At 45.3% G+C, this 21,655-nt stretch overlaps 1 protein-coding gene and 2 long non-coding RNA genes across 12 annotated transcripts in view; 1 reads left to right on the top strand and 2 right to left on the bottom strand.

Moving 5' to 3' along the window:
• Positions 1 to 3,011: 3,011 nt before the first annotated feature.
• LOC130679552 (uncharacterized) lies at positions 3,012 to 8,763 on the bottom strand. Its single transcript, XR_008992558.1, has 3 exons — positions 8,606 to 8,763; positions 7,237 to 7,293; positions 3,012 to 3,736 (listed from the first exon to the last, which is right to left on the bottom strand). It is a non-coding gene; the product is annotated as an uncharacterized LOC130679552 (long non-coding RNA).
• Positions 8,764 to 8,818: 55 nt separating this feature from the next.
• Positions 8,819 to 21,655, top strand: part of MEIS2 (Meis homeobox 2) — a 196,077-nt gene continuing 183,240 nt past the window's right edge. For 4 of the 10 annotated variants that reach the window (XM_036887537.2, XM_036887535.2, XM_036887542.2 and 1 more), the window contains exons 1-6: positions 10,097 to 10,470; positions 11,722 to 11,954; positions 13,530 to 13,671; positions 14,389 to 14,439; positions 15,389 to 15,439; positions 16,234 to 16,383. In XM_036887537.2, coding sequence (XP_036743432.1) covers positions 10,459 to 10,470; positions 11,722 to 11,954; positions 13,530 to 13,671; positions 14,389 to 14,439; positions 15,389 to 15,439; positions 16,234 to 16,383 — 639 coding nt within the window. In that variant the 5' untranslated portion in view covers positions 10,097 to 10,458. Of the gene's footprint in view, positions 9,038 to 10,096; positions 10,471 to 10,893; positions 11,035 to 11,721; positions 11,955 to 13,529; positions 13,672 to 14,388; positions 14,440 to 15,388; positions 15,440 to 16,233; positions 16,384 to 21,655 lie in introns of those variants that run through there. The other 6 variants (XM_036887538.2, XM_036887536.2, XM_036887543.2 and 3 more) reach the window with 3 other exon arrangements.
• LOC130679551 (uncharacterized) lies at positions 9,964 to 11,796 on the bottom strand. Its single transcript, XR_008992557.1, has 3 exons — positions 11,685 to 11,796; positions 10,496 to 10,986; positions 9,964 to 10,100 (listed from the first exon to the last, which is right to left on the bottom strand). It is a non-coding gene; the product is annotated as an uncharacterized LOC130679551 (long non-coding RNA).

Genomic DNA, 21,655 nt, shown 5'->3' with positions numbered 1-21,655 from the left:
CCCTAGTTTTACCCCCTGCCTGACCTGTATTTGCGATTCTGTGTGTGCGTGCGCGGACGTGCGAGTGCGTCTTGGGGTCTGTGCTTCGCCCCCAGGATCTCTTCGGTGGCATTCACCCGCCCAGCAAAGGGATGTAGGGCAAAGGCAGACGATTAAAATCCTTTATCCTACCAGAGCTGGCCACGTCTCACACAGAGTGAAAAGTGTGTGTGTTTTTACTGAGGAGAGAATGAGAGATGTATTTATGCACATATTTATCCCTCTAATTATAGGCATTAATCCTCTTACTTATGACTAAAAGGTAACGTGGAAGGACGTCCCTTTGATGTGGAAAAGCATCATTTGTGATTCACATTCAGACTGATTAAGGAATAATTGTTGTTAAACGCTTTACAAGAGGAGAGTGTTTAATTGAGGGGCATTCGTAATTTTACGGCTTAGCACAAAATTAAACGTAATTAAAAACTCAGAAATTCCAACTGATTTTCCAATTATTTTTATTGTCTGTGCTAATTGTTACACGAGGGTATCACTTCTCCCCAAAGGCATAAAAAAGGCAACTATACCTTTTCCAAATATTCGCCGAGAGGATTCGATTCAGCACTTTCCCCAGGTACAGGCAGGTAAAGGACTTTCCTCACTCCAGCCTCCCTGTCCCCGCCTCGCGTCCCTCCCCCACTGTAATTAAGTGTTTCAGCCACTCTCCCCTTTCTCTGAGTTCCTGCAACACCTTGGGATGTGAGAAAGTGATGGCAGTTCTCTTCTGCAGATCATTACAGCAAAACTGGAAGTATATGTAGAAGGCTGATGAATTTCTTGAAGTAACACTTGTCATACATGGCGGAAAGATTAAACAAAAAAAACCTACGTAAACACAGCTCTCTGGGGGCGATCCCTCGATGCCTCTGCCTTGGAGTGTGTGGCAGGAGGGAAGTAACATGCAAACACCGACTGGGAGATGTTTATAAACGTGCACACGAAGACACACAGATGCACACAGGAAACTTTCTTTTGCTTTGCTTTTTTCTCTATTTTTTCTTTTGCAATAAAGGTGGGTATGGAAAGCTCCTCAGTTGGATTCTTCTGTTTTTTTTTTTCCTAATGTTGGGTTGACAGCATAAAGCCAAACTATCTTTGTATGTATAGCTTCTCTTAATGTGCAAATAGATTTATTTAAATACAATAAAAGGTTTATAAAAAGTGGTTCAGTGTTATGGAAACAAAAACACATCCTTACAATTAGTCCAGAAGTGACCCTGTTTTTCCTATCAGACATGGAAGGAATCCTAGAAAAAAATAATAAACATAAAATTACGCATTATGTGAGTTTATAAATTTCAATTAGTCTAAACAGAGTGTGGAGAGATGGAATAGTGTGTGTTTCAATAAGTGTCTTTAATTGTGATTTTTAGGATGGAGTCTTCAGTGGATTTAAGCTTTGTATCCGACTTTCCCATCCACCCTCCTCCCTCTCCTTAAAATACATGCCTCTGATCTCACATGCCAGGTGAAAATGGGTAAAATTAAAACTGTCAATTCTGCTTCCAACATGTGTCTTTCGAGTGAGTTCAAAAGCTTTTAAAGGTAAAACGTACCGTTCATTTATATGTATTTTCTTTTCCTTCTATCATGGTTAAGTAGAAAGAAAAAAAAAGTATTTCTATTTCCAAATCTACTTTTCCTGGAAGAAATCTTCCAGGTAATTTGGTGATGGACACTGACACCAGAGAACGTCTGCCCGGCACAGCCTGATTTACACCAGTGCCGCCAAGGAAGTACAGTAAAGTCCAGATTTTACATTTTTTACTAAATGGTTTATTTGGATCTGAGATGTGGATATTTAAACCTGAAGCTTTCCAATTACTACAGTACTGTTTCAGAGCAAAGGTTGGAACAGTCAAGTTGGAAGGAAAGGAGGAAGGCTCCCTTTGAAAAGTTAGAAATGGTGAAAATGACATGTAATCCGATGTGGAAAACTGAGTGAAAGAGGCAGTGAACACTTTAGCTTAGGCAAAGACTGCTGAATCCTTTGAAGAAATTGACACGGATTTTCCACAGATGGGAGGAAGGAGAGAGATGGGGTGGGGGTGGGAGAATCCAAGGGTGGGCATTTTATGTAAATGAGTAAATTTGAAATGTAGTACAAATCCACTATAGTAAAACTGACAGTTCTGACAGTATTGACAACATAAATATATGTTTGAACACTGCACTTTCAGACACTTAACCGATGAAGCAATAAAAAAATTCGACTACAATATTTCAAATAATCGACATTGATGTTTTGATACATCATTCTTATACTCTGAATTGATCTATCACTCTGGGACTGGTCAATTTTAAGTAAAAATGGGCTGCAATTATTTGCACCTTGGCTAATGATGACCTAATAACAATCCTCAATTAATTACACCCGAACTGTGCCTTCTTCCTTCCGCGTTGGGGAGTAAGGGGAGGCAATTCCTGAAGAACAGTACCTACGATGTGTCATCTTCCCCCCTCCATTCTATTCCATATTTGAGATTATGGGATAGGGAGAGGATTTAAGAATTGGGGGAGGGGGGTTACAAAGACACTACAGGTTAAGGTCCCCTCACCTCGAATGGCCACCGACTGGGTCTGTATTGGGATATGATCCTGACTCTTACTTTGCAAGGTCAAAACTAAATTTCAGAAAATGTAATCATCAAGTTGAGTGAGTCTAACCCTCCCCCAGGCCCCATATTCTGTCCTCTGTTTCAAGGACTAGATGTAGGAGATTCGCTTAAACGGAAGACTGGAGATTTTTCTAAGGTTCAGAGTGGTGTGTGTGTCTGTGTTAGTTCTAAGGTTCGGAGTGGTGTGTGTGTGTGTGTGTGTGTGTGTGTGTGTGTGTGAAGAAAGGCAGAGAGAATAAGAATTTTAAAAGAATATCTAAAGCACTCAGAGTTGAATCTCCCCTTCCACCGCTATCCCCTCTGACCGCTCTCCACGCAGCCTCAGCTATTTTAAAACAATATCTAAAGCACTGAGAGTTGAATCTCCCCTTCCACCACTATCCCCTCTGACCGCTCTCCACGCAGCCTCAGCGTCTGCAGGCTACTGTTTAAAAACAAACAAGCCACAAATAAGAGAGGACAAATCTCTTCGAGAAAAGAGGGAGGCCGCTGGCGGACTGCATCCTGAAGCGTACGTTCCTGCCCTCTCCGGCTGCTGGCTTTTTCTTCTTGCCCTGTGGGCTCTGCAGCACGCTCTCGCACTCCCACCCCTCGCCAGATTTGGTGTGGTGGTGGAATATAGCTTTCATTAGAAAAAGAGATACTGGACAGGCCCAGGATGGAAACTCGAGCATTCCATTGTGATGTTACAGAAACTGGACGGGGAGGAGGCGGCTCGCGCCTGCACTCCAGCTCTCTGCCGAAGGTCGGGCGCTGCGGCTTGCTGTCCCCACCCCTTTCTCAAACTCGCCCTGAGACTCGGCTTCCGGACTTAAAACTTAGTTGGACTCTACCAGGATTTGTGTGTCCGATTTCTTCCCTCCACACTTCACAAATGTAGTTTTAAGCCCCTCCAAACCACCGCCAGTTGAGACGCTAGACCTTACGCAACACGTCAAGCAACATTAAGATGCTAATCAAAGGCAAAGGAGGTGTGTGGCCCCGGTGGGTGAAGGTAGGGGTCCTCGAAGTGCTCCGTTGCCTGAGCATCACCTAATTCCAAGGCTCTCATGGAATTGGTCATTCCCAGCTGTCTGCGCCTGGAAGCGGGGGTAGGAGCTACAAAAGAGGCAGCAGGAAGAAAGGGGATTAGGATCAAGATAGAGGAAAAGGTAAGAGAGTGGAAGGAAGAGAGGAAAGCAGAGCGCGGGAAGGAGGCAGAGACCGCGAGAGCTAGCGCAGGGCGTGTTTGGAGCCCCGCCAGATAGCGCTAGAGGGCTATTTATTGAAATACTCGCCTTCAGCGAGATGGGAAAGCAGCTAAAATTGGGAGAAATAAACCATAACAGAGTAAAAGGAAAGAAAGTATAGTGATTCCACCCCATATTATTTAAGAAAAAAACGTGGGGTGCCTATTGATATTAATTGGGAGGAGAGAAAAATAAATGGTAGAAAGCCTAAGTGGAGCAAGGACCAAAACCAAACAAACACAAACAACAAAAACGATTCCCTTCCCTCTCCTGATCCCAACTAGGAAGAAAGTCAGCAAAGTTAACAGGTAAAGAAGTACGTGAAATTCTTCCTAGTTCAACTTTCAGAGCTGCTGGTTCATCTCTGGGAAGGCCAAGAGCAGTTCACAAGGATGATCTGAGGTTTATAGAGAAGAGATATTTTTTAAGTAATAGATGGCTACAAGGGAGTGTGGAGGGGGAGGCAAACAAATTATTGGAAACGCCAAATATATATCAAAAATTCCAACTGTCAGCCAGCAGGTCTGGAGCAGAACACAAGCCCCTCCGCCTTTGTCCCAGCGATGCTGAGCTCAAGGCTGATTCTGCAGAGCCGCAAAACTCTTTGAATAACAATTTGTAAATACTTTGGGACGCTTGGAGAAAAGAGCTAGACTGCAAAAATTTACTGTTACTTTCAGAACCCAAAGAATAGTGAAAAGATGGAGAGAGACCTAGTGACAGAGGTGGAGTCCAAAGAGAGAGGAAGAATAAAATTCTTTCATCCTTTTTACGTGCTCAGCTAAGTGACAAGAAAACTTCTTTCAAATAATACTTTAAAATGTCGATTTAGTTTTATTCTAAAACCCTTGGCATCTCACACATCAAGCTTCCGATTTTAAAATTGCACTTTCCTTTTTCCTGAAGGAATTTTTAAAAATCAAAGTAATAATTAATATCTTTCTTCCAAACCGACAAACAGAACCTCCACAAATAAAAATTAACCTTATAGAGTTAAAAAAAATCTGCTTAATCCAAAATGCTCCAATTCAAAACATTAACTGAAGTTACAAATAAGATTAAGGTTGGATTTATTTGCTCCTCTAGCAACCGTCAATTATTCTAACTGTTGTAAGAAGACAAAAAGAATTTAAACCCAGTGATTTTAATACACAGATTAACACTTCGGACCTCACGGTTCGGAGGAATTTGGAGTTATCTGTGCTGAGGACACAAGTTTCTAGGGTGAGAAAAATGATGAAACAGGCACACAGGTTCTTTAAGGAAGGTGGCAAATAAATCTAAAAGAGAGCCTAGAATCATAAACGCTCATTTCAAATTAAATACGTTCCATAGAGCCAGTGCCCTTTAAATTAAGTAGCCATGGAGGGATTCAATTATTATTTCTAAATCTTAAATTGTTACCTATAATAGCATTCCATGTAGAGATAAAAAAAAGAAAAGGAAAAATAGAAAAGGAGCAGTTCTCAGAAGTCGTGAAGATTCTTCAATAAGAAAGGTGATTAAAAACAGACGCTTAAATTTGAGAGGCCCGATTTCCCCTCCCATTCACCCCCACCCGGTCAGATCTCCTCCCTTTCACCTCTTGTTTAATGCTGTGTCCCCACCCCCACTCCAGAGCCAAGCAGCCGATTTGGGATTCTTAAGAAATAGGTTTCAGCATCCATATTTGTTCTGGGGCACTTGTAAAATGCGATTTGTAGAAGGTCTTTAGCCTTCTGATTGTCTTTGAATTGTTTTTACTGAAACAGATCTTTTGCAGTTAATGAGTCCCCACGCAGCTGGACAGCTCCTCTCGGACACTGAGAACTCTAACCCCAAAATGACCCCAATTTGACACCGCAAGATGAAATTTTACCGCCTGTTAAAACCATTTCCAGCCTAGGCAAAAGGAGCTGACTGTTGACGGAGGTGTGTGCCGCCTCCTGCGACCCCCATCTAGCGCCTGTCTCCCGGGTCTGCCCCACCTACTTTTTCTTCACCCCAAATATAGGAGAGCAGATACCGAAGTTTGGGTGGGGTGTGGAGGCTGAGAATGGAGCACCAAGCAACGTACTATCCAGGCCAGAAATAAGAAAGAGTGCATACCGCTCTGCTCTCAAATCGCTTTGGGGAGGGCGTGGGGGAGACCACTAAGTTCTTAAATGTTTTCCAACTCCATTAATAAAACATCAGCAAGTTGGTGATTAAAAGTAATAGTCCTTTGAATTCATCACACTGATCAAGAACAGGCACCCTAAGTCACCTCCAGCTTAATCTTGTGTGTAATCCACTGCCCTGCGATGCTATTTTAAACTGTTTCATAAATGACCTGCAACTAGAAGAGTGAAATGGCTGTAGTTGCATAAAGTTCAGGGTTCTTCCCTTAGACAATTGGTGAATTTTTAAATGACAGATTTTTCTCCAGTAGGGCTTCACTTTCAACATTCTCCCAATTCTTAACTGAAGTCTTTGGAAGTAAAGATTTTTTTTCTTTGACAGTATCTTAAAATGTCCTATTTCTCTCTCCCTCTTATATCAACCAGATTGATCCTGTTGTTTGCTTTAAAGTATTCAATAAAATGCAAAAGAAACTACAGAGAATTGAAAGGTAGAAAAGAGTTCAGGTTAAAATGCCTTCTGCATCACCCAAAGAATGAAAATACAAGAAAACAGACTTTTAAACTTTTTTCTTTTGTAAAACCCAAGATTATCACGGAATAATCAACCCACTATTAGCTAAACGACTGTCTGAAAATACAAAATCATCAGTCGGTCTTGTTTTTACTCAGATGCAGTGCCAAAGAAGAAACTTAAAAAAAAATACAGTTAAGTTTTTCTAAATAAAGGATGTAGGAACGCTAACTCACTTGACAGCATCACTATGGAAAAAAACTGGTAGTAAAAGAAGCAGAAGGTAGCAACGCTGAATTTTTAAACTCTGCGATAGAGATTCGGTTTGAAGTGGATCTTTACAAAAGGAATATTCATCAAGGAAACTGAGTTTCTTTCAAAAAAGAACAGTAACTTGCACTTACTATACAGGACATTTAAAACAATAATCCTGTCGACAGTAAGTAGCAATATTAAAAATAAGAACAATTGGCACTGAAATATGGCATAAACTTCTTGACTAGCGCCGCTTCACAGGGAACTTGGGTCCACTAATGTAAAACCTCTGCAAGGTCGAAAATGCTCTACAGCAAGACCCGATTGTTTGGGGTTTCCCACCCCACCCCCATCTCTCTCTTTCTCCTTCCTCTCTCTCGCGTTCTTCTCACCCCGGCTAACGTGAATTCGCCTAACAGCAACTTGAAATAATATTCTGGAAGTCAATTTTTTTTTGCATCTTTTTTTTTTTTTTTACTCACCTTTTCTTATATACCGACGAGCAACTCAGCAATAAGGATGCTTTTAATCTTGGAGTTCTTCTAGGAAAAAAAGAAATGAAGTGAAGGGGAAAGGACTCTTCCCCACAACCTGCAGGTTTCATACCCGTCGGCTCTTCCAGGCTTGAAGCCCGGCTTATGAGTGGCTGAAAACCAGGGCTTACCCTCTCCTCCTTATAAGCTCCGCGCCCCCGGCTGTGCCTGTTGGGGCCGCCACGTAGTGTACCTCGCGGTCCGCAGCCCGGCTCCCTAGCGTCACACTACTCTTGCTTCTGCCAGCCCTCCGCCCTTTCTTTATATGTGAGGGCCGATTTCCCGTAGACATCATTGTTATGATGGCTCATTTAATCAAACTGTTTAATTGCTCTGGTAATCACTATCATCATCACAGGTGCTCAATCATTCATCATTTTTGGAGGGCTTTATTGACCTCCGGAGCTCATTCCCCAAGCCCTATTAAAACGGGGCCAAATTTCTCCGACTCAGCTTGGAGTCTCTGCAGGCTGCGATCTAAGCCCAACTGAGTCTTGCCCGAAAGCTTACAGGTGAAGAAGAGAAGATGGAAATCCCTCCACCCCAAAAGCCCATCCGCTCTCCTCTCTCTCTCTCTCTCTCACACTCACACACTTTATTCTCCCCGTATACGCAACCCCCAAGAAGCCGGGTCAAAGTCGCGCGGGGAGGATATACTACTTTCTACTCTCCAAAATGGGTTCAAAGTTGGAGAGAAAGACGGCTGTTGAGGAACAGCCTGTTTTCGATTCTCTGGCCTGGGACCATGAACCAGGGTGAGGGCGAGTTGCGGAGAGCGCGCGTTTGGAGCGCAGCGCCAGGCTGCAGGGCTGTGGGGAGCGGGGAGGCTGCCGGGGTAGCCGCGCTCCACGCGCTGGGCGACCGTAGCTCCGCCCCCCCAGCTCTGAGCTCGGAGTGATTGACGCGCTGCCTCTGGGAAACCCGCGGCGCAGAGGTGAGGCTGGGTGCAGCCCCGACCAGGGATTGGGCGATACACCGGCCAGAACTACCTTCTACACAAACGCTGTGAGATAGTTACCATCCTCCCTGTCCTTTTTGGAGAAGTTCAGAGAGTCGGCCCCACCTTCCTTCCCGATCCCAAGAAATCGGCTAGTATAATTAACACAACCATTAGCCGGCTTTCCTTCGCCCTGGCCTCTGCGCCCAGGATGACCACAACAAAGCCGGTCAGGGAGTGCCGGCCAAGCCTCCTCGCCCAGCACCTCCTCTCTACCTCTTTCTTTCTCCCGGTCTTTCCCTCCCGAGCTTCCCAGCTCTAGGTGAGATCCACTTAGGAGGCGCACACTAGTCGCCCGTGCGCGCGTGCACACACACACACCCTTGGTGACATCAGACATCAAACACCCAAAGGCCTCCCCACTTCCTCCCTCCCGATTCCGCCGCGGCCCCCAGAGACTCTCCAGGGTGGCCCTTGTCTGCACCGCTTGGAGGAGAGTGCTGAGTCAAGCTGGTCTCTTCTGGTCCTGGAAAAAAAAATGAATGTTGACAACAAGGGTCCTGGATTTGCAGAGGGAAGAAAGTACCACTTAAAAAAAAAGAAAAGAAAAAAAAAAAACTCTAGCCCGGCGGTGGTACGGTCTGCAGTGCCTGTGGTCCTGGATGTTAGCTGAAAGCCTTCGGGGCGCGCTAATCTGCTGGGAGAGTAGGGGCCCGCGGAATTAAAAGGAACAAAAGCAAGAGCTCCGTGCCAAACGTCCCCGACACGACCCCGTTAGGCATGAGCCCGGTGTGATGGGAAAATGAACTACAAGTAAGTTTAAAAAATTTTTTAAAAAGATCTGAGGCTGTACCGTACTTTCCCTGTGGTTTTCTGCAGTTTTCCTCTCTGCGCTCTCCCTGTCCTCTTCATTCTCTCCCTCTCCTCGCTCGCGTGCGCGCGCGCACACGCACACACACACACACACACTCTCTCTCTCTCTCTCTCTCTCTCTCGCCCCTCTTCCTCCACCCCCGCCCCACACCCCCTCTCCGCCGCCGTCCCCGCGGAGAAGCAGGCTCGCTGATTTGCTCGGGTCTTCTCGGCTCCTGTCTCCCCTCCCCCGCGGCCCCCGCCTCCCCCGCCCCCCAGTCTGGGCCGTCCTTTCGCACTCGCTGCATATCAGAGGCTCTGCGCGGCGCGCTCCTCCTCGCTCCCGCTCCCCACTCCCGGGATGTGTCTCCGCCGTACGACGGGCTATGGCCACCACGACTTCCGGGTTCCGTCATTTCGTTCTCCCGCCGCCTACCCGCGCCGCCAAACTGAGGCTCTTCTATAAGCCAGGCAGCAGCCAACCTGCCAACACCTACTGACACTCACTCATCTCCCCGAGAGAGAAAGAGAGCGCGAGCGAGCGGGCGCGAGCGAGCGGGCGCGAATGAGAGCGAGCGAGCGAGCGAGAAAGAGAGAGAGGGAGAGACAAAATACCTACCAGGAAAGGGGGGGAGGAAGTCCAATTTTTGCAAACTATTCATTTTTTTCTTGATTTCCCCCCACCCGCTTTCTTTGAACGATACTTTAAAGAGAGAGGATCATATTATAGATACCGCGGGGGCAAAACTAAAAGGGGGGGGAGGGGGGAGGAAAAATTCAAGAAGCAGAAACCCCTCGCGGAGTTTTACTGGAAGAAAAAAAACGGGTCTGAAAGATTCCTCCTCTTCATCATCATCAACCATCATTCATTCACTACCTTGACATTCCGGGCTTTGATTGACAGCTGGAGTGGCAAAAAGCCATGAAACACGACAGTTCGGTTACATGTGGGCTGCTGACGGGCCGCTCGTAACCTTCAGTTCGGGGGCTTGACAATTTTTTTCTTCTTTTTCTTCTTCTTTTTCTTTCTTTTTTTTTTTTTTTTCCAATTGAGGGGAAGAGAAGAGAAAGGGGGAAAGGAGGACCGAAGAGGAGGAGGAGGGGAGGGGGGAGGAGGAGGAGGTGGAGGAGGAGGAGGAAGATCAGGAGGAGAGGAAGAAGAGGAAAAAAGAGAAAAAGAAGAAATATCACAGAAAAAAAAACCTCTTCGTTGTCTTGCCTGGGCTTTTTTTTTTCCCCCCTAAAAATAACATATTGGAGAATTGGGAGAAGTCTCCTTGGTTTGGAAAAAAAAAAAGGAATCTTCAGCCTAGATCACTTTCTTATCCGGACTGGGATATTAAATATACGACACATCCAGGAGTTTATTGGAGCGCAGACTGATGGCGCAAAGGGTAGGTTTAAATCTCCAACACTTACCTAGATATAAATCCTCGCCTAAGAAGGGCCTGTCCCGATGCCTCCTCTCCCTTCAGCGCTGCTGCTGCTGCTGCTGCTCGCTGCTTGATGATGGCGGCCAGTATTTAAAAAAATAGCAGCAAAATTATTCACCGGCTTTTCCCCCCCGTGCCTCTGCGTGTGTGCGAGTGTGTGTGCGTGCGTGTGTGCGTGTCTGGGCGCGCGTGTTCCAGCGCTGTGCGAGCGGGCGGGCGGCGAGTGCGTGTGAGTGGTGTGTGTGCGTGTGCAACTGTTACACGCTTTCGCCTCGCTCCGGCTTTTACCCCAGCAGCGCGAGTCCCCCGGCTCTCCTGCTGCCGCCTCTCGCTGCGCCGCTGCCGCCGCTGCTCCCGCGGCTCGGGGCGGGCACGGGCTGCGTAGGAGCCGCCGCCGCCGCCGGGGCCGCCGCTGGGGCCGCGCTGCCGCAGCCGCTGCGCCGCCGCCTAGACTAGCCTGGGCTGCTTGTTTTGTCTCTGAAATTGACAAGGACGCAGGGAATCCGCTGCTAAATAATGTTTCTGGTAACTTTCACGTTATTCCCCCCCCCCACCCTCCGCTCCCGGCCCCCGGGGAGGCACTGGCCGCAGTCTTCCCTCGTCCTCGGCGTTCTCGTCCTGATTATTAGCGTTTTTCTTCTCTTTATTTTGTTTTATTTCGCCTTTTGATTTATTGGATCCTCCGGAGGAGGCGAAGGGGGGCTGGGGTGGGATTCGGGGCTTCCTCCTCACACTCACTCCACTTCTCCCTCGGTTGGCTCGCTGCGGTCCTGCTGCCTCCGGCCGAGCGGGACCTCCCGGAGCCCCCTTGGTCCCCGGCCTCACCGCCCCCTCTCCCTTCTCTAAACGCCGCTCTTGGTTCATACTTTAACATTTTAAAATTTAAAATCATTATCCCCCACAACTTTCAACCCCGTCGTTTCGGCTGGTTTGGTTTCTGTGTGTTCAACTCGTGCTCGGTACTTTTCTGCGTTCTGACTTCGGTTGTGTTTTTATTTCCCTCTCCCTGTCCGCCGCACCCCTCTGTCTCTCTCTCTCTCCTGCCTCCCCCACCCCCTTTCTTCCCTCGGTCTTTCTCCCCCTCTCTCCCATCTCTGTTCCTTTCCCACTTCTCTGCTGGCTCTCTTCTCCCTGCGTCTTTCCCTGTTCCCCCTCGGCTCTCCTCGCTCTCTCACCTCCTGCTCCCGCCTCCCCTTTGCCGGGTTCCGACAGTACGATGAGCTGCCCCACTACGGCGGGATGGACGGAGTAGGTGTGCCTGCTTCCATGTACGGAGACCCTCACGCGCCGCGGCCGATTCCCCCGGTTCACCACCTGAACCACGGGCCGCCGCTCCACGCCACGCAGCACTACGGCGCGCACGCCCCGCACCCCAATGTCATGCCGGCCAGCATGGGATCCGCTGTCAACGACGCCTTGAAGCGGGACAAGGACGCGATCTATGGGTAAACCAACCCCCCACCCCTCCTATCCCAGCATAGTGTGTGTGTGTGTGTGTGTGTGTGTGTGTGTGTGTGTGTGTGTGTGTGTGTGTGTGTGTGTGTGTGTGTGTTTTGAGGGACTGGACGAGTTATTTCTCGGGGTGGTGGGGGTCAGAGGGAACCACTTGCCTTAGGAAGGGACAGTGAAGGGGGTCTGATCTGCCTCTCAAGTGTAAGTCCCAGGAAGATGTGGCTTCCTCCACCCCCCCTGGCCCCGTCACTCCGGACCCCACAGCCTGGAGTGACTTGAATCTTCAGGATCTTGCCAGGGCCTCCTCCCCAAGGACGGTATTCCTGGCCAAAGGACGCAGAGCTGGTCCTTCCAGGCCCCCTAACACAGGCCTGAACGAAGGAGAAAGTTTCCTGGCGATGAGGAGCAACTTTGTTTTTTGTGGGTTTTTTGTTTTGTTTTGTTTCTCTTCTGTTTCCTACCGAGAGCCTGGGAGTCACTAAGTGCAGCTTGAGCTGGGATCAGGGCTGCTTCTGTCGGCCAGGAAGTCCTAATCACCCACTTCTTAATTCTCTGTAAATAAAGGGGGCAGACCTTGAAGTGCAGCGGGGTGGAAGGGACTGCTGCTGCATAGAGCCGCTCTTAGGGGGAGTAAAGGGGATAGCTGGAGATTACGTATTTATATTTTGAGAGAACCCGAAGGAGGGGTGGGGTGCACGGTCCAAACGTGTACCTTTGGGGTTCTCCCAGCTCAGGGTAGGTGGGAAAGGCGGCAAGAAGCCGAGGAGAGGAGACCGTCGGTAAACAGCAACTGAGCCTGAAGCCAGAGGCCGCAAGCATCCCGAAGTGTAGCTAAACCGCCTGGAGGAACACAAAGGGCAGACGCCCACGCACACTTCCAAGTTTTAACACTCGATTTATTTATTTTTGCCTGCCGGAGAAATGTGGTCTTTGGAAGGAAGCTCTCCGGCATTTAACATTCCTATTATCTTGGCCCCCAAACCGGGGCTTTATTAGAAGTAGAGCAAACAAGTTTATAAGGCAAGAAAGTGGAGAGGTTAGGAGAGCACTCTGATTTGGATTTAGGAAACCTCACTTCGGGTGTATTTGTAGGTGAAGCCCTCGGCCTCTTCCGAAATGCCTATTAAAATGCGAAGTTAAAGTAATTTTTTATTTCAGAGTGTTCCTTTCCTGTGAGGTCAGGGTTGGGTGTGGAGGGTTGGTTCGGCAGCCTCTGTCTGTAGTGTAGGGAGTGGGTCTGGATCAACTTTGGACTCCAGAGTGCCTGAGCTTCTCGGATGTTTCATTACTTCCAAAGGAGGCTCTTTTTTACCTAGATAGCTGAAGAGGCCAGGGGCTTCTCCGGCCAGATCTGAGGGACTCCTGAGCCGAGGGAAAAGGGCCAGGCCGTTTTTCCTTTCTGTTTCTGGCCCAGGCTCGGCTGGCTGAGGAAGGGTTGTAAAGTGTGATGCGTGCCTGTTGTATTAAGAAGGAATCCGAACCCTCCAAACTTGTTGATTACAGTTCTTGCTCCTTCCCCTCTGCACCCCGTCTCCGTGTGTGTGTCTCTGCGTGGCGCTGCCCGTTAGGCACCCGTTGTTTCCTCTGTTAGCTCTGGTCTTTGAGAAGTGCGAGCTGGCGACCTGCACTCCCCGGGAACCCGGAGTGGCCGGCGGAGACGTCTGCTCCTCCGACTCCTTCAACGAGGACATCGCGGTCTTCGCGAAGCAGGTCCAACCTTCTTGACCCACTCACCCTCCTGCAGCCTCTCACTCACTCCCCTCCCCTTTCCTCGGAGCCTTACTTGAAAGAGGAGGAAAAGGCAGGGACACCCGATCTGTTCCTCCGGCCCAGTCCTCGCCCTACGCCTCCTCCCCATCCCTGAGCCTGGAGGCGAATTGGAAGTGGAGATAAATATGGGTGTTTGTTTTCCCCCCCAGCCAGGAATACGGGGGCTCGACCCTCGAATTAAAGTTGACCTGCCCCTAATCTGGGGCTTGGCCTTTTCCCCTGCCTGCAGCTACTTGAACAAGAATTAGGGATAGGGGCTGTGAGGGACCCGAGAGTGCCCGGGAGGGAAGGAAGCTGGGCGCCCCTCCGCGCGGGCGGTCAGCGCCAGAGCAGAGGTGAAGGAGGCTGAGAGCCGGCGCCCCTGGGACGGCAGGGTGAGGGGGGCCTCAGTGCCCACAACGGCCCTGGGCTCCCGGCTACAGGTTAGCAGTTCCAGGTACTCCTTAATGGGAGAACCAGAGGCCCTGATGCTTTTCCAGCCAACCCCACCAACTGAAGGTACTGGTTTGTTTCATGTATTTTACCAAAGCGCCTCTCCTCTTCGCCACCACTGCCCCTCCACCATACCCACGCACACACGGCAGTTTAGTTGGTGACAGGGTTTTTCTTCTTTGAAATGCGGTGGTAATTCATGCTGACTTTCCCTGCTTCTTATAGGTTCGCGCCGAAAAGCCACTTTTTTCCTCAAATCCAGAGCTGGACAATTTGGTAAGGCTCACGGTTTCTTGCCTTTCCCCAGCGTGGGTCCCTCCTCCCTCGCCCAGAAGCACCCACTTTATCCCGGAGAGCCGGGGTGTTAGAGCAGAGCCCTCTTTTGAAGCTCAGGAGCGACTGGGAGGAAGGGAGCAATTTAGGGTCCCCCAAGGGAGATGGGAGTAAGGGGCGGGATGGACGTCAGGAGAAGAGGAGCCCAGGAACGCAGTCGGCGGGGCCGCGGCGCCGGGAGTGCGAGCCGAGCTCGAGTCTCAGGTCTCGGCCCCGGGAGTGAGGCTGCGAGAAGCGAGCTATTTCCTCTGTTTGCAGGGCAGGAGGCCGAGCCCCCCGGCTGCTAACCCGAAGGAAGTAACCGCGGGCGCGGCCGAAGGCGGGCCGGGGAGGTTGGGGGTGAGGGGCAGGACAGCGCAGGCCACTTTTAGGTGCGATTCTTTTGCTAATTTGCACGATTTCAATATTAAAAGTACTTAAATCCCCTTTCAAAGGCCCTGCCTCGCCATTCATCTTAAGTATTTCCTTCTTCAGTAAGGACGGATTTCGCAGGGTGTGCGGTTCTAAAAGCTTTCTCTCTCCAGAGAAGCGACTTTTTTTTTTTTTTTTTTTTTTTTTTGGCCTGAGGTCGAGGGGAGGCGATGGTTAAAGAGGGCTCTGGTGGAGAAAGAAGGCCTGGCCCAGGAAAGCAGTCCTTACAAACAGCTCAATGGAAGTGTGCGGCAAAGATATTAAAAAAAGGCTTCGGCTCAGATTGAGACAGATTCCAACCCCGTGGCCAATGAGGCAAAGATGATCAGTAATCACTTGGTTTTTCTGACGATTTCTTGTTATGTGGGTTTTGCCTGGCCACTTGTCTGTTTCTTCTCCCTAGCCCAGTTTCCTCAGCACCCTCTACTTGGGACCTCCGAGTCTCAAAGCCTTAACTCCACACTCCAAACTTTTCTTTCAGATGATACAAGCAATACAAGTACTAAGGTTTCATCTTCTGGAGTTAGAAAAGGTAAGTAGGAAATAATACTCCCCACTTTGATCCAGCCACTTCCCTCTCCTGGTTGAGCTGGGGTGTTTTTAACAAACCTCCAGTCTGAGGGATTGAGCACCTGGAAGCTGGAGCAATGTGTTATCCTGTCTTTCCTTCAAATTGCTCCTTAACCCAGGAGCTCAGAGGATGGGTGAATTAGGACAACCCTGCCTTTTAAAGCAGTCCTCCCGCCTTTTACCCAGGCATTCAGGCTTATTTTTAAATGAAGCAAACCATTTGTGTTACTGGACATTCAGCCTGCTTGCGTCTCTATTAGCTCAGCTCACCCTCAGCCCAGAGCGTGCATTAGGTGCAAACAGGGAATCATCCTCGCTGGGGTGTCTTTACATTGCTTTGCAGTTCAAGCACTTTTCCCTAGAAACATACAAAACCCCTAGTTTATTGAATCAAAAATGCTAATGGCTGTTCCCAATTCCAGTGTTCTAACATTTTGATGTTATCATTAAATCGGATTTTCCTCCCTGAATTCCAATCTGAACCCAGTTATTTCCAATCCTGTTTCTTCTGTATTTATTGTAACTTGTTGTTCAGGGAAGTCTCTGGAGAATAATATCTACTGCAACAATTACTCTATTGTTTCCTCGCCTTCAACTATTACACCCATTAATTAGGGTTAGTTTGGAAGACATTGCACTGTTGCTCTTTCCAAATGTAACCCTGCAACCTGATATTTTTTTCATTTAAAAATGAAACAAAACAAATAACAATAACAACAGTTTGAGCTGAAACTTCCAACATGACCCTCCTTCTAGGTCCACGAACTGTGTGATAACTTCTGCCACCGGTACATTAGCTGTTTGAAGGGGAAAATGCCCATCGACCTCGTCATTGATGAAAGAGATGGAAGCTCCAAGTCAGACCACGAAGAACTTTCAGGCTCCTCCACGAATCTCGCTGACCATGTGAGTCTGTGAGCCTTTGGTGTTCCTTTAAGACCACGGGGCATTTTTTAAAAATTAAAAAAAAAACTTGTAACATCCAGCTCCACTGACTTAGTTTTCCTTCTAAATGATTTGGTCTCAATAGGGGTCTTTCTCTCCCTTTCTCACTACCTCTGCCATCCCCTTTGTCTCTGTTTCCCCTTCTCTTGGTCCCCTTCCTTATTTATGTTGAGAACCAAAAAGGCTGGGGAATCGATAGAGTGATTTGTGCTCTTCATGTGTAAAGTTTCCTGGATTTGGTGACTTGAGTGTTAGCAAATTGTCTGTTTGATATAGTGACCACTGTCTTTTTTACTTTCTCAACTCTGTATTTGTGCAGCAGAGATAGAAAGAGGCAAGACCACTAGTGGACTGCATGGAGAAGAGAGAGGACTGAAGGAAAAGAGAGAATTGGGGAGGGAGGGCTGATTTCCCAGAGATGACAATCCTGAGAATTATTGGCAGTCATGCATTGCATAAGAAATAAAAGGAGTGAACACAGAACAATTCTCAGGGCTTTTGCTCTATAGAAACTTATTGTCAGTATATGGACTTATTGCCAAGTGCCTGAGCATCTTCATAATAAAAAACAGTAACCTTGATGAAATAATTATTAACAATGTATTACCAAAAGCTGAAGGGAATTGTGATTGAGTAACTCTAGGTTAGTGGTTGAATTTTAACACTTAAACAGTTCGTGAGGACAGAGAGTACAGTAGGGAGTGACTGTGTATGTCAGGCCAGGAAGGGAGATTTCTTTCTATTCTCTCTGTTTTTAATCCTATTTTAGAACTGATTTAGTGAGTCTGATGCTTAAAAAGAAAAAAAAAGCATATGTAGTGAGAGAAAATTTGAAAAAGAAGCAAAGAGAAGAAAGATTGCAGCTGCTAGGAAAGGCAAGTGTGCCGAGGTTAAAGAGTAGGTGTGAACAGCAGTTTATTTATAGGAACTCAAGCCTGGAAGTGGGGGGACAGGGTGTCCATAGATTACATTTAACTGAACCTACAACCCAAGTGATAGAGATTGTAGTCTAATATCTTAGTGGGTGAAATGTTAATATAACACTCTGTGGAGTTAACAGGCATTCGGACTTGAAGGTACCCCTACCCTCCCATTCTGGGATGTTAAGAGAAGTGAGTCGAAGATGCCTTGAGAATAAATGCTCTATGAGGTTCTCCCCTCCTTTAAAGTTTTGAAAAATCTATAGTCATAGATTTTACTTATTAGCCTTTGTGCTATGTGGAAAGCCAGCTTAAGAACAAAAGTTAAAAAAAAAAAGGAAAAGAAAAGAAACCCTCAGTCCTGAATATCCAGTGCTGTCCAGTTCAGAGACAGAATAAATACTGTGGCATTGAAAGCTCCTGTGCTTGTCTTTCCTCTTGGCTTTTCCTATCATGATGAGGGAAATTTTGGGGAGCTCTTCTGCATATTAACTGTATTAACTGCAAGCACAAGGGTGCAGCCAGCAGCTCTGGGAAGTTCATTTGCTGGCGTGCTGCTGTGTGATGTGCGGTTCTGGTCCACAAGGCATCATGCTGCCTTAGAAATATTTGCTGTTGTTGTCATTTATTTGTTTATTTTCATTGCTTCCTGTTTCTAAATTCATGTGCATTGTACACTATTGGGGGAATGGAAAGGAATCTACTTAAAAGGTTTATAGAATGAGGTTCGCAGTTGACTGCAGCCAACAGCTTTTCTCATGACATATCTGGGGGGCTCAACTACTTGGTTTTCTACAAGAATTTCTTGGCAACTGTTTTTTCAGTGACTGTATGGAGTAGAGCATGCTGATGTTTACAGAGAAGACGTAAGATAAACTAGGCTGTTTAGTGTATTAGTTGATAGGCAATGCCAATTTTTGGAACTATTGTACTATTTAAATTACACTCAGAAGGAAGTTGTATCTAAGAGGATAATGTTTTAATAATTTCACAATCTTCATCTTCTGATAAAAGAGTCAACTTAGCATTTGTTGTTACTCTTGAGGGCCCCCAGTCAAGTAAATATGACAACTGATTTATTTTGAACCCATGAGGGCTTGCCACCTCATTGGGCATCATAATTTAAAGCCTTTTATTTCCTGGAGATCTGAACTATAACATTTTTACTTTAGCCCCCTGCTATTTGTTTTGAAGGGAAGCAATAATTTGTTCCACCAGCACACCAAGTGGGAAATGGCAAGGTTTGCCACAGACTTCAATGTTGTGTAGGAGGTGAGAGAAAACCTTGGAGAGTTTTCACTATTTTTGACACTTTTGTACCATAGCTATATTAATTATATTCATTTCCAGGCATCCCCTAGAAAGTAAATCCTCTTATGCTTCAGCCTCTTCTGCAAGCATACCCTCTCTCAACCCCTCAGCCACTAAAAAGTGAAAATACCACAGAACCACTACCTGAAAAGTGGTAGAGTGAAACACTTTCAGCATGTAAATGTGTCCCATTTGAATCTCCGGGTTTATTTTTTCATTGGCTTTGATATGCATATTTAATACATTGCCCCAGGCTGGATCTCATTTGGTGCACGCTGGTGCAGGGGTGATGATGAGCCACTTCAGAAGGACCGAGACAGTGTGTTGTTTTCTCTGTTTTATCTGTTGGCCCACTATTCTGATCTAGTGCGCTTCCTCATGGTTTTATTTGCACATGAAATGCTAAGAACATTTCAACTTATTGGCTATGAATAATGACAGCTAAAAAAGAAGTAGTTTAATTTGTTGTGTGCCAAGGTTTTTCTTGTGGAGGTGACAGTTTGTGACAGCTGTTTGACACCCCCAAAACACATACACCTCTATCCTTATTAAGTGGTATCAGGCTACATTGTGTGTGTGTGTGTGTGTGTGTGTGTGTGTGTGTGTTTAAGAAAGGAGCAGGCAAGGAGAGTGAAAGAGAAAAAAGAAAGAGTAAGTGTAATCTGTGTAGTGGAAAGCAGAGAGAGGCATCAGGAACAAAATATTAGGTGCCAAAATAGCCTTCAATTTTCTTATTAAAAATTTTGAAAATAGAAATGAAAAAAGAAATTAATTATATAAATATCTCCAAAGCCAGTGTTTGGGACAGACTTCTAAGAATGAATTTTTTATACTATTACATAGTAAATTGGGCTGTTGTCATGCTGATTTCACATTCCATAATTTCATGTAAAGAACCTGATGTAACATAGATGCATTAAAAGAAGACTACCATGATGCCTTGTCTTCCATACTGAATTTGTTAATTTATTATTGACACTTACATGATGGGCATGATGATGAAAGGAAGTTTGAAATTAAATAGACAAAAAATTTGCAATACTGGCTATGATTTTGTTGTGTTTAGTAAGTCAATAATGAATGATTTTATATTTTTAATATAATGTATTTTATCTTATACTCTTATTATAAGAGTAATTGTTATAGGTAGGAAACAACTATTATAGCATTCTTTGGAATATGAGGGAGAAAAATATGATGGTGAAAGGAAATAGAACTCTGTTTTCCAGCTGCAATTCATGTTAAGTTTCCCAGACATTCAAATTTATTATATTGAAAAATAAACATGTCAAGAAACCATTTCTTTAAAAAAAAGTTTCAACTTGAAAACTGTTGTGGAATAATCATGCTTTTCCTAGTTGGCAGTATTTCTGAATAATAGGTGATATCCACATTTTCTACTTTACATAATTTTACATCAAGTCTTTAGATCTAGTGCAAATGAAATACATCTTTATACCTACATATAAAGATATTATATATTTTTAGATCAAGTTTAGGTAAATGAAATAAATTTGTTTGAAATATATTCCTTGAGCTAAGCTCTATTTGCCTGAAGTGCATTCAGTTATATTATTATTCCTAAGTAATGTTCATAAACAGCTACATTTTATTAATTTTTTGATGAATTAATTATTGAGAAGAAAATGCAGTTATATCTATACAAAATACAATTGACAGGTACCTTAAAATTGATTGGCTCTGATAACATGACTAATAAAAGAAAAATGATTGTTGTGTTGAAAGCTATTATTTAAATGAAGATACGCTGTTTTCTTTTGCATCTTTGAATGTCAAGTTTATTTATCCCTATGCAGTTTATAAAAATATGGGTTAAGTCAGAGGAGGGACTCCCCAGACAGAATATGGGCAAGTGTTTAGAGATAAATTCTATTACAAACTAAAAAGTTAACAGTGAACAGGCAGTGAGGAGGGGGACGGGTTTACGTGATTGGTCCAAAATATCAAGGGGGAAATAATGGGATTTGATAATAATATAAATAACACAAATGATTTATTTTATCAGATAGCTTCTTATGTTCTAGTGTAAGATTAGACCTTACAGTGTATTATCCAAGACCCCCAGGGATCTATGTCATGAAAATTCTACCTCTGAGATCTGTCTTCCAACTCAAGCAGACGTGGTTGGTGGTATGGGTTATCTGTTGTTATTGTTGTGTAGTTTCTGGTGGCTGATAGCTCTTCTGTCAAGTTCCTTTCAAGAGTAGTTATATTATTGAAATCATTTAGGTTGTGCAGTTGGAGTACATTTTCAGTGTAACTGTGAGGAGATGAAATTAAACAAAGATGCACTTGACAACCACATTTACTGTCACATTAAAATTTTGATATTTTAAAAATTCATTTTCCTATTTCTTCTTCAGACTGAATGTCCTGTGGAATATTCCAACACAACTCAAAATTGTAGGAGACATTTTATAATATGACAGTATACCAACAATACAAGAAATATCTATCTTCTCTAAATGTTGCCCCATTAAATGGGGGAATCATTTGAAAAGAGTACTTGCTTCTTTGGTGAGTTGCTCACATATTAATTCCCAAGGCTTAATAGAGGGCGGAACAGGGAGATGAGGGAAAGACCTCAGCTCTATTTACATTTTTAAAGAGTGAGTCCTTGTTCTGAAGGCACACACAGTTCTCCTGTGTTCTTATGTCAACTTTAGAATAACAAAGTTGAAACTTCAACTTTTATTCAAGCCATACAATTAATATTTTTAACTTTTGTAGACTTGAATACTCATGATAGGAGTTTTCATCTTATTTTTTAAAATATTTTTTGGCATATTGTTAACTATGAGTTAAAACACCATAAAGTCATAGGAAATATGTAACATATTAATTATGTATACTGATACGAGCTTATCTTGCCTTTGTTGTTTAAACAAAGCAAGTCAGATCAGTTTTGCATGTTCCATTTGCTGCTTAAAGTATCTTTATAGAAGTTTACTATTACTTTCTACCTATAAGCACATATTCTA

This window comes from Manis pentadactyla, chromosome 11, assembly GCF_030020395.1.
Source record: "Manis pentadactyla isolate mManPen7 chromosome 11, mManPen7.hap1, whole genome shotgun sequence".
NCBI classification, from domain to species: Eukaryota; Metazoa; Chordata; class Mammalia; order Pholidota; family Manidae; genus Manis; species Manis pentadactyla.
This window is presented reverse-complemented; position numbering and strand designations above follow the sequence as displayed.